This window comes from Varanus komodoensis, unplaced genomic scaffold, assembly GCF_004798865.1.
Source record: "Varanus komodoensis strain SLA01 unplaced genomic scaffold, ASM479886v1 scaffold10, whole genome shotgun sequence".
In the NCBI taxonomy this organism is placed as follows: Eukaryota; Metazoa; Chordata; class Lepidosauria; order Squamata; family Varanidae; genus Varanus; species Varanus komodoensis.
In genome coordinates, this window is record NW_025335269.1 from 12,355,484 (window position 1) to 12,371,144 (window position 15,661).

The following is a 15,661-nucleotide window of genomic DNA, read 5'->3' on the forward strand; positions in this document are numbered from 1 at the left end:
ATATATACAGTAGAATAAAATAAGCCGCCCTGGCCAAATAAAATTCAATAATATTAACATTTAATGTTATAGTTAAACTATGAGATTTCCTTCCAGAGGAAGTGGTGATGGCCACCAGTCTGGATGGCTTTAAAAAGGGATTGGACAGATTCATGAAGGAGGAGGCAGTCGGTGGCTACTGGTCGTGCTGGCTAAATGCCACCCCTTTTACTAGAGACAGCCTGCCTGCATGCACCAGTTGCTGAGGAGCTTGAGCGGGAGGAGGTCTGGCACCCGTCCTGCTTGAGGGATCCTGCAGCAAAGTGCTGGACCAGATGGACCTGGGGTCTGACCAACATGACTTTTCTTAAATTCTTATGCAACAGCCTCATTGTGAGTTAATAATTATTTAAATAACCAGCAGTGGACTGCCATGTCATGTAAACTGATCCAAAAGATGACCTGGTATTGTTGACACCCTTTAGGGTTTCAGGCAGGAATGTTCCCAGCCCTATCTGAAGGTACCAGATGTTGAACTTCTGCCATGCAGAGCATGTGCTGTACCATTAAGCCACAGCCTGTCCCACTGAAGCAAACATTAGAATAGCCTTCAATCCAGAGTTGGTTTTGCAAAAGTAGGAACATGAAGGGGCCAGCTTGTGTTGCCATTATATGAGCACACAATTCCTCTCATTGCTTTATATTGGTTCATCTTGCATGCCCATTTTACTGTTCCCATAATGAAGAGAGAGCATCAAAAATACTTCTGCAGCCCTAGAAAACTCAATTCCAGCACTGAACTGAAGGGCAGCCATACACCAGGTACAACTAACAGGCCAAAACAGGTTGCTCAGAATGATCTGCATATAACTGTGTCTGAAGGTATGTATCTGGATGTTGGCCTAATTGTGTCTTTTGGGGTATAAATATGTGTAGCAGAGCAAACCCACGAGTGAGTCTGCAGTGAGTAGTACAGGGGACCCGATGCATAACAAGCGTTCGAAGATCAAACCAGATGATGACCTCCCCAGCCCCGGTGCAGGAACATTGCAGGTACTCCACAGATACTGCTTTTTCTCTCAGCTTATAATCCAGGGATGGGCAACTCTGGGAGGTCCGAGGGTCAATTTTGCCCCTCTCAGGCTGTATTCTGTGAGGTGCCTGTTCGCTCTTGTTGCTGCCAGTGTTTAGTGTTACGGCTAAGTTTGAAGCTAAATTTGGCCTGCTTTGTACTGCATAGCCCTAACATAGCCACTTTAGGGGGAAATGTTTTTGTTTTGCTGTTGCTGAATTTGGCAGGCAAGTTGAGGCAATTTGGGGCACCTTTTGGTTCCTTGGGCCTTCCGTTATGAACCCAGTTGAGAGCAGTCTGTAATAGTATTATGGTCTAGAATGACTGGTATGTTTGTGCATCCATATGCAAATCCTGATCCATTCCAATAAGGCTTCTTTTCTGTTTTTCACTCTGTGATACTCAGGAATAAGCTTTCATAGCTAAGGAAATCCCAGAGTTTGAACAGCAGCCTTCTCCAGCCCAGTGCCTTCCAGATATTTTGTACTTCAGCTCCTGTCAGCCCCAGATGCCAATGCCCTATTGTCAGAGAAGCTGAGAGCTGTAGTCTGAAACAAATTGAGGTCACCACTTGGGAAAGGCCAAGTGATGGCAACTCGACCACTTGCTGGAGGCAGATTGTACCTTCCTGGTGATTTAAAAGGCCTGGTCTCCAGGATGGCACTTCCATTTCTGATCCGTCTCCTGTGCATCACGCTGCCTGCCTAACACCTGTAGTTAGGTGGCTACTGTTGATCACAGTTCCTCTGGCATCAAGGCACCTGTGCCCAAGATAATTGTCCTGTTTGCATTGGCACTTGCATTGTCCTGCCAATTGAGTTTAGAATGGGTCACAGCATTCCCCAAAGAGTTCTGTTTGGACTTTGTCATTCCCATTTCACCCCCTGACCCAGCTGAGTCTAGGAACTGAAAGTACAAGCAGGAAAACAAAGACATTTATTTCCAGCTTTTCTTAAAAGGGGTAAGGAGCATAGCACTTTACAAACATTATTCATCTTCCAGTCTTTGGAATTTTTCCATTCTTTGAGCTTGGGATTTTACCTACAGCCCATTGAATGAGTTCATAAAATCTATATGGGGTTTCCTTCCCATGTTTTTGCTGGGTGTTGAAGCTGCATAATATATTCTCATTTTTCTCCCTATTCCCTCTTCTCTCTGCTCCCTTTCCTAAACTGCCTCCCCACAGGAAGCACCCGAAGGAATGACCTTAGTGAAAGAGGAAGGGGACAAAGATGAAAGCAAGCAAGAGCCTGAAGTAGTTTACGAGACAAACTGCCATTGGGAAGGCTGCTCACGAGAGTTTGACACGCAGGAGCAGCTAGTGCATGTAAGTTAATGGCATTCAGGAACTGGGTTTAAAAACTATGTGACCTTTTCTGCAGGGTCGGGTTCTCTGACCCTTTGCTGAGTCAAGTTTCTTTGCGAACAGCATTGCCAACTGGAGAGGGGCTTATGAGTTTCTGCGAATAAAGCAGAACTCTGAGCTATAGTGTTTGACCTGTTCAGTCAGCTAAAGCTTAGTGTAAAATTCAATAAAGTCTTCAATAGAGAGTGTAATGGCTCTGATCCTGTAAGCCACAAAATACTATTTTGAATCAGAGGCTTTGATAGTTATTGAGTAATAGTAAGCTGGACATGAGTTATTATTAACCTCTTGCCAAGTTTGATTCCTCCATCCCTTTCAAATGGGAACTTTAACAATAGAAAAGAGAGATGGAGAAATTTTCCCTTGCAACCCTAAAGATTTGTGGTGCATTTTATGTATCAATTTTCTGTTGTGTGAATAAGCTGAAGTGGATTATTTAGAAGAATGAAAGTACGTTGTGTTACTGCTATTCCCATGAATGGACACAAAACTGGATAGCATTGCCAGTGGGAGAGAATACGCTAGCCTCTTAAACTAACATAGCCACTCATAGATCATAGGGTTCCCACCTTCCTAGCATGCCCCATATATATTTATGGCATTTAAGGTATAGTTTTTCCTCAGTCTAACTGAGCAGTCTAATAGGATTTCTGGGAGGCTAGATAGAGCAGCCCTGGGAATACCACTTTGAGATCCTTGAAAAAGGGTTGCTTATAAAAGTGATAAATAAATCCCAGTAAAATTCAAATGAAAATTCTTGCTTGGCTATACGACTCACTGTATCACTTTGGATACTCTCCCTTGAAAGATTGTTGTGAAACTAGGATGCTATTCTCATTTCTTTGGAGTGATGCTAATGTAGCAAAGCCTAATACATTCCAGCATGTCAGTAATACAAATGTTTGGTCAGCAGGGTTGGGGTTGATGAATTGGATCAGAACATAATTCTGTTGTTGAACTTCTTGTACTATGTAAAATCCCGGTTTCCTTGAAGCTTTTGACAAATTAAATAAATGTAATTGTAACAGCCCAGGGAGGTAACAGATACAGGCACCAGGATTCAGGCAACAAGGCCAATGTCTTGTCATCAGTCCAAACCAAGTCCAAGTCATAATTCAGACAAGCCAAGGTCAGAGCCAGGAATGAACAGAGCGGCAAGACGAAGTGTAGTCCAATAAGCAAGAGCATAGTCAGAGCAGGCCAAGGGGCAGGAGCCAATGAGTCAAAACAACCAGGAGCAGGTACCTTACAGTAGTGTGCCAGACACAGCAAAAAATTGCAGCACACTGAGGCAGCTTCTGGAAGGAAGAGCCAGTTCTTAAAAAGCTCTTCCCCCAGGGCTCCCAGCTGGTACTTGTGAGGGCCCTGGCACTGCAGTAGAATCTGGGATAAATCCTGCAACTATCAGGGCTGTTATTCTGGTGCTTGGCCAGCAGGCGGAGCCCTGATAGTTGCCCAGATCCTGACAATAATGCATCCACATGAATAGGGTGCAGTTGTATGCACATCTGTGCAGAACTGTACAACAGGATTGTAGCCTTAATTTAAATATCACACATGTTACTGTGAAAGCTTCCATTCACATTTGAAAGCTAACAGGGTACATTTTGTGAATGTTAGACTGTAATTTCCTTGCTTTATGTTTTCCTGTGAGCCACTCAGCCCCCAGGCTGTGGGATGGCATACAAATGCAGTCAATCAGTCTATCAATCCATCCATCTATCTATCGAGCATTTGGACAAAGACAGGAGAATATTGATAGCTCCACTTCACCTTCCCCTGCTATATTACTGAGATTTTGGACAATCACCACATTTGCCAGGGACTATAAGCACTTGTCTGGGCATATCAATATTAATCAAATTCAGCAAACTCTACAGCAGGATAGTTCACATATAACAACCTATGATCTGGTGAGGATGAGCAGGCATGCCTGTGGTGTGTCTGCCTTTTCTGCTTTTACTCAGCAACTCATGTGGGACTCTTTCATAGGTTGCTGAGTGTAACATATGAATCTACAAACAGTGGTTCAGCCACTGGGCACCATGGGCTGTTTAACCTATAGGTTTTCATTATATGTAAACCATGTCACTATGTGTAAGCTGTAGTTTGCTCTTTTCCCCTCTGATATCTTTCCAAATACAGTGGTACTTCGGCCCACAAACTTAATCCATTCCAGGACTCTGGTCGTGACCCCAGTTGGTCACGAGCCAAGTCAAATTGCCCCATAAGGTTCAATGTAAATAAGGTCCGTTATGTAACTTTTTTTTAATCATAAAAATGTGAAACGAAGTAACAAAGTACAGTACAGTAGAGAACACTGATCTAGGTGGTGGGGGGAGTTATTGTTTGGAGGGAGAGTCCAAACCATAATCATGTGATAGTGATCGTGCTGGCGGGGGGGGAGACGGGTGCGATCGCAGGCACGCTCATGTAGGGCAATGAACGTGAGCACAGCCATCTCCCCCCGCCCCCACAGCACGACCACAGTCATTCAGGGACACAATCACGATTGTCACCCGATGTAGAGTTTGTGACCTGAGTCAATTTTTTTCTGAAATTTCTGTTCACAACCCAATTTGGTCATGAACTGAGGCGTTTGTGAGCCAAGGTACCACTGTAATTGTTTGCCTTCATTTACTTCCTGTAGCACTTCTTCATTCCCTCAGATCCTTATTTTATTTTTGCATTTATATACCACCCCTACTCCAAATGGAGTTCCTTCCAAAATAGCTTTTCATTAAAGGCTAGTGGACACGTGGGCTAACTCAACTTGCATTTTCCTGTTAGGCATAATTTGGTCTTCTTTGTCTTCAGACAAACTCTGCTCAGTAGTTGCTTTAATATGTAAAGGATTGTACTGTCATTATGTTAATTATCAGAGGTATCCTGTCCTTTGCTGCTAATTGCCTTAAAAATGTTTCTGGTAGTGAAGAACAGTACAGAAATATTGCAAATAAACAACAGTGAGTGTAGATGAAGTCCAACTGGGAAGGCCATGGCTGAATCAAAATTGGACCCTGAACCCTAAGCAACAGACCATCCATGCTTCCTTTGTGAATCAGAGAAATGTAAGTGGTCATCCATACCACCTACAGGTGTTTTAAGCAATGAGTAATATCCAGTGCTGCACAACCAGTTATGTACATGATACTGCATTAGCATAAACTAGACCTAGCACAATGCCAGTAGCGGTTGCTGCACTAGGGGTTTCCCTGGAAAGCTTGGCATGCAGGCAGGGGTAATTGGTATTGTGCTGGGAATGGTGTGTGCCAGCACCACGTCATTTATGTTGCTGCAGCAGAGGCAGCATTGGATGCTTCCCAGAGGTACTGCAGCACCGTCTGTGTCTGGTAAAATGCTATGTTCCATGAATGTACATAAGGGATTCTTTGATACGAAGCATCATCATGACAGGTAAACTTCCTATAATTGCAGTTCTTCGGAGGCCTGTTCTCTGTGGGGCACATGCCCAACCAGTGCTGTGTGGAAACTGAACATTCACTCTGGGGCAGTTGCCTGGATCCTCTCCAATGCATGAATGCTCCTTGGCAGATGATCCAGGATATGAGGAGTTCTCTAAGGGTTTGAAAAGCATTGTTTGAACAGCATTGTTTCGAAGCTTACTTGATCAACAAGTAAGTGGGTTGCGGTCACTGCCATGCCACTGATATAATTGCTGATTTCCCTCCTATTGTTAGGATATTGAGGATCCTTGGCATCAGTTAGCCTAGATGAAAGTGGATGGCATCTTTAATCATTGTTTTCCCATGACTCATGCTTCTTTCAGTGCTGTGCAAAAATGCAGGATGGAACCAGTAGTTATCAGTTCATCCGCAACAGATTTCCAACCTGTCCCTTGCTGTGAATGGATAAATAAAATAAACATCAGGCTCATACAAGAAGGATCAGTCCGCTTAGGTATCTTTCAGAGCAGCTGCAATTTTCTACAGTTGGTGCTTATGTTCAAGTGCCACATGCTATTGAGGATCTCAGCTCAGTTAAAATGTTCATGATGCATGCACTAAGAGGTAATGTGCTAAAGTATTCAGATGGCCTGCCTTATTTATAGCACCTATCCGTCCTTTTCCCTCTGCCACCACCCCCGCCCCTGCCACCAGCCTCCCTCTCTTTTACAGTTAATAGAAAGATTCATGATTCTTCATGGTTGTCTATCTAGTGTCTGACAGCGCTGACTCCCCTTGCTAAAGCAACTCACTATCTATAATTGATATCCTTCTAAGGAATGGGGTGCTGACTGCAATTGAAGGGCTTTGCTGAAAGCTCTTAAATCCTGACAAGTTCTGCCCTTGTTCTGGTTCAGTCGCTGAGCTACACTGTTGGAATTCCAGGGTTATTTGAACTTTGTGCAAAAGGGATGCATGTGTTTCACATTAGCAAATCACAAAAGTTGGAGAGCAGAACTATGACCTGGACTGATGGGTTTCCTGCCAGTCTCATTTACAATGCACAGAACTCCTAAAAAGATTACCTACTTACATTACCATTTGAAAATCTGTCTTTCTTTCTGGAAGAAGGGAAAAAACCAACAAAAAAGACCTTATTTATTTTTCAGACATAACTTGCTGCAGGGCCCTTTATCATTCTGCTCTTTAATTAATTTCTCTGCCCAGAAGATATTATAATTGGGCCAAGCAATGTGCAAGTTTGTTTTAAATATGTGATAAATTTACTCCTGCTCCCAGAAGCTAACAAGATACTGCGTATTCCTCCCCATCCCTTAAGTCTTCTTTTCGTTCTACCACAGTCTTTTTTTCTTAGTTATCTGTTACATTTCAAGGAAGACAAAAGTACTAGAAAGGGAGGAGGTTAGACATCAAGATAAATGATTGTTTAGAAATACCATCCCCAGAAGGTAAAGAAGACCAAAGTTATTGTTAAGTATGTATACAATGCCAGCGAGAAAATTGAAATAGTGCCTTATTTTTTGCTGTAACTTTGCAGGTTTTGTGACAACCATTATTTGCTTAAAATACATTAGACTATGCGTTATTCAAAGACAGTCTACCTTTATTTTTCTTGGGGTTTTGGTAATTAATTTGGTGGCAGAAGATCCCTTTCTTTTATGAGAGCTGGATTCCATTGTAGCTAAGATCAGAAGAGTAATAATTGCATGACAAAATGACAGATTTGAAGGTTCTCCTTTTCTGAGTTAACTTCAACAGAGAGATCAAGTGACCCCAACCAAACTCTGATTGTGCTTCTGGATGATGGGGCATGTTTCTGCCCACGTCAGACATCATGACTTTCAGTGGGGACTAGATGAGCACTTCGTTGTGCTCGCATATTGATTGAGCTTAAATATGCTGGAGTATTAAGGCCAGATTGGAGTCAACTTCCATTTCTTATGTATTTCTGTTAAATTCATCACCTAGTTAAGGAAATGTTAGTTGACTGATCATGTGAAATGTAGCAGGTTGCCCAACTAGTCATTTGATTAAATTTATATATGGGCAAAAACAATTATTCTGAAACAAGACAAAAGTCCTGTTTTGTTTTTAGGAGATTCCTTCATGCCCTGTACCAGGCAAGATCTCAGAAGGAACATGCCATTCCTTGCAAGAAAGAGGTGTGAATGCCTTTCTTAGGACAGTGCTTGCCACCTGCACTTTTTATGAGTAATTGCAGTTACATTCATCTTTATATTTATCTGCTGAAGCATTCATCAAGGGCATCAAATTGGTTTAAAAAAAACATATCAACATTGCATCTTTTCCCAGCAAGTCATCACCAACAGAATATTTTAAATGTTAGTAGGTCTCATTTTTCAAAATTGATTTCCAGGCACAGAAACCTGATTTACACAAAGACAAAATCCAACATGGCATTGAGTTGGTTCTGGCACCTTTTTGTGGGGGTGGGGTGTTAAAACACAAAGTGATTGTTTCAGTCTACTGCTACATGCTGCCTTAGATCAGGTTACCATTTCCTTGGCTACAGACCTGTGCCAGCTCAAGGAGGCTGATTTAGTCATGAAAAGTACTTCAGGACTGGCTGATCATGTCTGTGATGAACATTAACCAAACAAGTTGCCTGCTTGGATGGGTAAACAAGAGTGGGGGCAAGATGAAATAAACTTAGTGAACTTCTTTTACGGTAAAAAAGAAAGGAACAGTTGTCCAAGGTTTCTTTCAAGCAGCTAAAACTGACTTTCAGGAGCCTAAGGGTGAAACTAGACCATGCATGAAGGAGTTTTACATGTCTGGGAAAAAAATGGCAGTGTTGAAAGGTGATCCAGATTGGGAGTATCATTCCCAGGGACTGGGGAGACATTTTTTCCACTGTGATGTATTCTTGGTTACAGTCACCTCCCCCTCCCTGTCCCCAAGGTGTTAATTGCTTCACTTCCTTTCTGGGGCTGCTCACCTGGCACACTCCCTGCACTGTTGGACCAGCATTGTGGAAATGGAGCTGAGTAGCATTGGAGGAAAGGGGACTGGGAGGGTCCAGTTGGCTTGGGTTTTACTCACTCAGGGCCTTCAGCCTCCGCTTCATTACCAGAAACCTGGTAGTGCTCTGCAGCTGGCTGTGTAGCAGCCCCAGACTTGGCTAGCCCTGGCTATCACTTGAAGCTGGAGTCATGACATGACCTTGGTACTGATCCCTATCAGGCTCCCTTAATACTTGAACTGAATTTTTAAAAAACAAAACAGATAATGGGAAAAACATTCATGCATTTTTCATACTGTTTCATTCCGCCCTTGGAATACTGATTTTCAACTTGTAGGCAGGTAGAAAGTCACATTACTGGTCGTGTGAGTCCGAGCATTTGATTTCAACAGGGAAGACATTGAAACAGCTGGCTTTCCACCTTCTGATACCATATTGATTATTGTTACGAACAGTAGTTACTTGGTTCTATTGCAAGCACTTCAGAGCACTTAGCATTGTGCTGTGCTAAGCCAGAACTTTCTGAGTCTCTTTTCCACGCTCATTCCTTATCAGGCATACTCAAACATTTGACACAGAAACCTACTGCATTGAGGCAAATTTTCAGGCATATTTTAATGTCCACACTCAGTTTAAGTGGGGTTCCAACCAACCATTTAGGTATTACTATTAACCACCTTTGAACTGACTTGAACTCATGCTTGGCTTTTAAATCAAAAAGTACAATCTGGAAATCTGTTCCCCAGAACAGCTGTCCATTGTACAAGGTCAGTAGTGATGAGCAAGCTCTTTTTGAGGGAAGTATGTCTACTCTTTAGTGATTTTTCTCATGGATGGATCCTGATACAGTTGCAAGGAATGCCAGGAACACAAACAAAAGCATGGTCTGAACTCACTGTACTTAGTAATACAGTTAAGCTCATGCAATCATGGCCATGAACGCAAGTAGACTGAAGCAGACACATTAATGTCAGATAGCAAAGCAAGCTTTCATATGCTCATTATAGCTAAACCTGAAGCAAAGGGCAGTTTAGGGACAATCCTATTCCTGCAGTAAGGAGCAAAAGTAGGCAAAGTTTTGGGCCCATGAGGATATTTAGCAATTAGAGAAACTGTACTTGGCTTCTCCACAAAATGATCATGCTGTAGATGAAAATGTGGATGGCAGCTTCCCCCTGTCTTTATCTCCTAAGAATGTCCTGAAGCCAAGATGTTGCCAAGATTCATTCTTGAGAAAAGAAGATGGGAGCAGCGATAAGACCTCTCTTTGCTTTCATGTCCTCCGAGCTACCCATAAGAAATTTTGTGAACTGGGGAAAAACACCTTCCAAAATGTAAGAGGGCACCTTGGTGAGTTCCAGGAAAGGTGTCCAAGAGTACACCAGTGCTTACAGGTCCAGCATTGTCTGACCTTGGATTATGGGATTTCATGCTATTAATGATACTTCATTTTCTGTACATAAAAGCCATGCTTAGAGGATAAGTCTATGACCACACAGTTGCTAATTTCTGCCCATTAGATAATTTTATAAATCTGTAGATAAATTTAAAAAGCTCTGGTGGTACTATTAGCCAAACAAGATCAAATTGTAGAGAAGTCATTTTGTGCAACTAGCTTTGCCAGCAGAAGACATCTCCTCCACCAACTGTGTGTATCACTGTGAAAGTTGTGCCCATAGTGTCAACACTCTGGAATTGCAGGGCGTTCGCTAGCTTTCAGCTTTGCCCCCTGTAGCATTACTTTCAGAGAGCTACACGTTTGTTAAATCTGGGATATGTAAAGGAAACGATATGTTACAGGAGGAGAGTAGGACAAGCACTTTCTGAAGATTTGGAGATGTGTGATGGTGGTAGGGCTAGAGAGACATTTTCACTTCCCATTCAGGATTTTGTGATCATCCCTCCAGCCCTAGGCAAGAGCAGAAATGAAAAGAGGCATGGATTCTTGTCTCAGTTTTGGAGAGGATAGGTGGAAAGTCTTAAGTTTGAATTCACCATGATTGATGCATAAATATAGCTAAAATGAAGAAACTCTTGGGATCAGTATGAAAAATGATGCCAAGTCTACAAATGTAGCATAATCGTGTGTTGTTGCTATGGTTGTGGAGAGCAAAAGGGCAAATCCTGGCCCCCAAGTGCCTACTTTTTGCTCTCCCTCTCGTCTTCCTTTTCACACACTAAGCTATAACATGGAATGTTTTAGTTAAAATATATACAAGAAAATTACATCCCAGACCTCTAACCCTCATCAAAAGTAACTGCGTAAGTGTTCTTGGTCTCAAGGGTAAGTAATTCCAGACGCACCTCACGGTCGCTTCACAGCTGTTTTGCATGTGCAGCCCGCAACGCCAATAACCTCCTGGCACTTTCCCTGCCCCCTTTCAGCCTGCATCTTTTCTCATCAAGCCAAATATGTTTGCAGTGCATATGCCTTTCATGGCCTTAAGAGACATTTAGCATAACCACTGCTGAGTTATGCTACTCACTGAGGAGGTAATATAAAAAGAGAACAGTGAAGTCTATAGAAATTGTGCCATTGATATTGAATATCCCTGTTTCTTAGTGTGTGTTTTTTTTTATTCTAAAGGTGTTTTGCATCCTTCATTGCATTTTAGGTCTCCTGTACCGGAGGCAACAACCAGTACTTAGGAAAGGACAAATCTGCCTATTTTTATTTATATTGGTTTCTCATTCCTCTAATCTTAAATTTGTTTGTCGTGAAAGTTGGGATTTAGTCTTTTAAAAAGTAGCATACAATTTTGTAGCATACAATTTTGTAGCATTTTTGTGTAAACTTTTGAATGCAATTTTTCTAAACATACTTTTTTTTGCAACCATTCTTCCTGATATGGTAGTATTTTTAATTTTTTACAAATGTATGTCTTTTGTGTGCATTTCCCAGTTGTATCCACTTATTTTTGGTGAATTTCTTTGCAAAATTCAGAAAAAGTGCATATTTTGAAGGATAATATTTTAGCTTGTCTGCTGATAGAAAATTAGGTCTGTTTACATTAAAATGTGAACCGAACCATTCTTTTGTCCATCTTTACTATTGGTTTAAAGATGTTATGGCTACTAGGTGTATTTTATCTGATTCTGCTTCAATGTGAGAGATGAAGTCGGCTTAGAAAAATCTGCATTCTACAGCTGTTTCCCAGGATCAATTACTGATGTCTCTTTTCAAAAATTTTGATTTAAAAAATTCTACTCCAAGTGAAATATGCCTTTGGCAGGGTGTGTAGTAATCAGAGATGAATTTATAAGCAAGCAGCCTTTCCAAGTTTGTGAATGTTGAGAGGCATTTTTTAAAAATTGCTGTTGTTTCAGTAAATTTTTTAAAAAGGTAGTTGCAGCACAAATACATTTGCCAAATGCAGTTGGCAACTCTGTATTTTCAGGTGTCCATCCAAAATCTGACTGGTAGGTGAAAATGAACCACATGGTGGCCCGATGCTTCCATCAGAACTGAGGTCTTTCTGACATAATTGCTATTTCTTAGTGTAACCAGAGGCCAACTTGAAAAGTGATGCTCAAAACATTTTTAAAAATCTTACGCAGCTATATGCAGCTGCTGACATATTTAACCAAAGTCACTGTTCCTATAGTTAACAGTGTTAGAGTTCCAGGAATTCATTATCTGGCTGCATGTAGTACTAATGTACTGATACTTCACATGTGGATCCCGATGTGGATTGTTTAAATATGATAAAGCCAAATCTAAATTTGCCCATGTGAGTATGCTTATGCATCTAGCATCACATTTGTTTGTTTGTTTGTTTGGGATATATCTAACCCATCCAATCACTATCCAATCACTCACTTTTAACGTGAGTCTGATTCTGTTGTCCCCACTTAAAACAGCTAACTATAAAGTGGTTGGGTGAAGAAGATAGTGAACCAGATTCTAACTTAGGATGCCAGTGGATAAAATCCTTAATCACTCCTTCCCACAAGTAGGAAAAAAAATGAAATGAGATATAAATTGAGTTGTGTGTTTGGAAATCTGCATGCAATTTTTTTTCCAGTAGTTTTGGTTTATAAGTGTTCACTCTGGCACAACAGTGATGTAAACATTGAACCACTGTCATCAGTTAGTGAACAAAAAATGCAAGGAACAAATTCAGTATTATAATAAATAAAGAGTGGCCGATCAAAATTTTTAAAGGAACATTATATCCCCAAAATAGTGAGAGGGATTATTTCATTAAGGAAGCTGGAATTCATACAAAACCATACTGTGCTTCCTTCCTGGGAATACTAAGGCTTTCTCTATGATGTGACAATCCAGTATTAACCTTGGCATTTCCATTGAAGCATTACATAGAGAAGAGATTTGCAGCTGAACCAGGATGCCTATTTATTACAACATTTATATATCACCCACCTTTGCTGAAGCAAGTCTGAACCCAAAGTGGTTTAAGATGATACCTGACCCAACCAAAAGCATATTGCATCCAGTTACATTTTTTGAAAAATGGTGCCATTTGGCCAACTTACTTTTAGTTGAAATGTTTGGGCACCAGTAAAAAAAAAATGCTTCCCCACACATATACCATCTTGAAGAGAAAGCTTATTGTTTGCATTCTAGTTGGTTTTAACCTAATCATTACTGAGCCTGAAATTTATTTATTTATTTATTTAGAGGACTTCTGTGCCACCCCATTCAGCGAAGCCCGGGGCGGCTCACAATCATAAATAAATAACATAATTGCAGAATGGCATTAGCACAATCTCTGGGTAAATTATGTAAGTGTTCCCTTTTGTTACAAATGGTTGCTTTTTTGTGGATAAATGTTGCCTCCCTTTTCCTTTGAATTTGCAACACTGAAACAGCCCCTGATGTTCCACATGAAAGGACCAAATTGCCACCGTTGCTGTTAAAAAGCTTGAATTGATGTGTAAATGATAAAATTCAGTATTTCATGTGGGTAAGTGCTTAGTTACTTCGCACTTTGTTGCAGTATCAGGCTGAGCCTGCTTGCAAGTCCCATGCAAGATGCACGGAAAAGCATGGGAACTGTGCAAGAGTTGCCAGTCATTTCAGTATTGTTTGCATGAGCTTACATTGTATTGAACGTAGATTCCCCAGATTCCTAGATGATAGGTTCATAAAAGATTATTAACCATACAGGTTCACAGACGGTATTGCTCTCAGCACACTGGATCCACAGAACAGGCCCCACCTGTAAATTTCCCAGAAATATCTGGAGTATCCATCGCTGGAAACGGAATGCTGGGTCAGATGGCCTGATCCAGCAAGACTGTTTTTGTGTTTTGTTACTATTCTGCACTGTGGTTGTGTGCAAGTTTATTTCATAGGCACCTGGTATAGCCCATGCGACTCTGAACTTTGCATCATACTTTGGAAAGGGAATGATGGTGTTTGAGGAGGTTTTGTGGAATGGGAGTTGTTTTGCTATGCCCTTTGTTTGTACAGTCTTTTAATAGAAGGGCGCATCTGATCCTTTTATCATGGTATAATAAATCCAGCAGTTTTCCTTTTTGGAAACTCGCATGCTGCTGTGACTTTTCTTCAAGGTGTTGGGTGTCTAATCTTGAAAATGAATGGGTGGTGTCTTTGTCAGGAGTGGGTAACTGTGGTGGCTTGTAGTGTAGGTATGAGGTCTGCATATACCATTCTTGTGGTACCGCCAGGGCTGAGATGCTGCAGTTCTTAGAGCGAGATAAAGTAGTCAAGCTGAAAATGAAACAAAGCTTTAACTGTATTCCTCCTTGTGTTTAGCAGAGATAAACTTCAGTGGAGTCTCAATGCTGCCCCGTTTGGCTTCTGGCAGCAGCTTTAATTGGTAAAATGCAGATTTTTTTTTGATCAAGAGAGGATTATTCTTGTTATCAGTCTGGAGCATCTTATTTCAAGATGAAAAGGCTTTGCTGAATTACAGATGCCAACATTTTTACAAAGGGCTTTGGCGATTGACATCTCAAAGAGAAAGTATGATTTATTAGCCTATAATGGTACTGAGCACTGGGCTAGGTCCCACTGATTTGTGAAATTGCTTAATATGAATTGCCTTTTTGTGTAATTCAAGCCCCAGGTTCCTCAATATATATTTTTCGTATAAAGTATGAAGCATTATGTACCTGAAAAACAGCAGCACTATGAAGTGGGGGTGGGAGAGAGCAGAGAAAAAAACACAGCTTCTAAAATCCATCTTGGTGGTGGCTTTTACAGTAGTTTGGCTGATAAGCTGGCAGGGTAAAGATTAATAACAAGCCCTGTTGTTATCAGTACCTACTTGTCGATCCTCTGTAACAGGCCTGTCTGTTCAGCATGGAAATTATTGATTAAATAAAAATTGCTATTAGATTGTGATGTGATCCATAATCGCAAACAATGGCGGACGTTCCACTTTCAGATCCTGAGCCATGCATCAACTTTCCTCTTCGCAGTAATTTATATTGTGCTGACACCCACACTCATTAGCTTTTACCCTTTCCTACATGTGTCAAGAAAGCACTAAAAGACAGAACAGTAGTGGGAAATGAAGTGGCAGGTAAGAAAACGCTAAATTTTCAGATGGAAAGAGAAGATTAAACAGCTGAGGTATGTCCCTCCATTCATTAGCTCTCCCCATAACCCACCCCTACCAGTTCTTTCAGTAGCCATGAGATTCCATACTTTTTCTAGGATATTTATATATGTATATGCAGACATAATTGCAGTTATCCAGATGCTGATTTCCTGACAGTCTTTTCACTGTTTGCTTTGGGTGCGAATCATCCACATAATTCTAAATCAGGGCACGTTTTCACATTGTGAGTCAGCATACCAGGAACAGATCTTGAATCAAACCACATTTTATGGTGTTGAG

General features: G+C 41.2%; 1 protein-coding gene across 9 annotated transcripts in view; it reads left to right on the top strand.

Moving 5' to 3' along the window:
* The window catches only part of GLI3 (GLI family zinc finger 3), a 476,769-nt gene that overhangs the window by 419,991 nt on the left and 41,117 nt on the right, over window positions 1-15,661 (top strand). For all 9 annotated transcript variants that reach the window (XM_044454104.1, XM_044454087.1, XM_044454118.1 and 6 more), the window contains 2 exons: window positions 916-1,032; window positions 2,238-2,378. In XM_044454104.1, coding sequence (XP_044310039.1) covers window positions 916-1,032; window positions 2,238-2,378 — 258 coding nt within the window. The remainder of the gene's footprint in view (window positions 1-915; window positions 1,033-2,237; window positions 2,379-15,661) is intronic.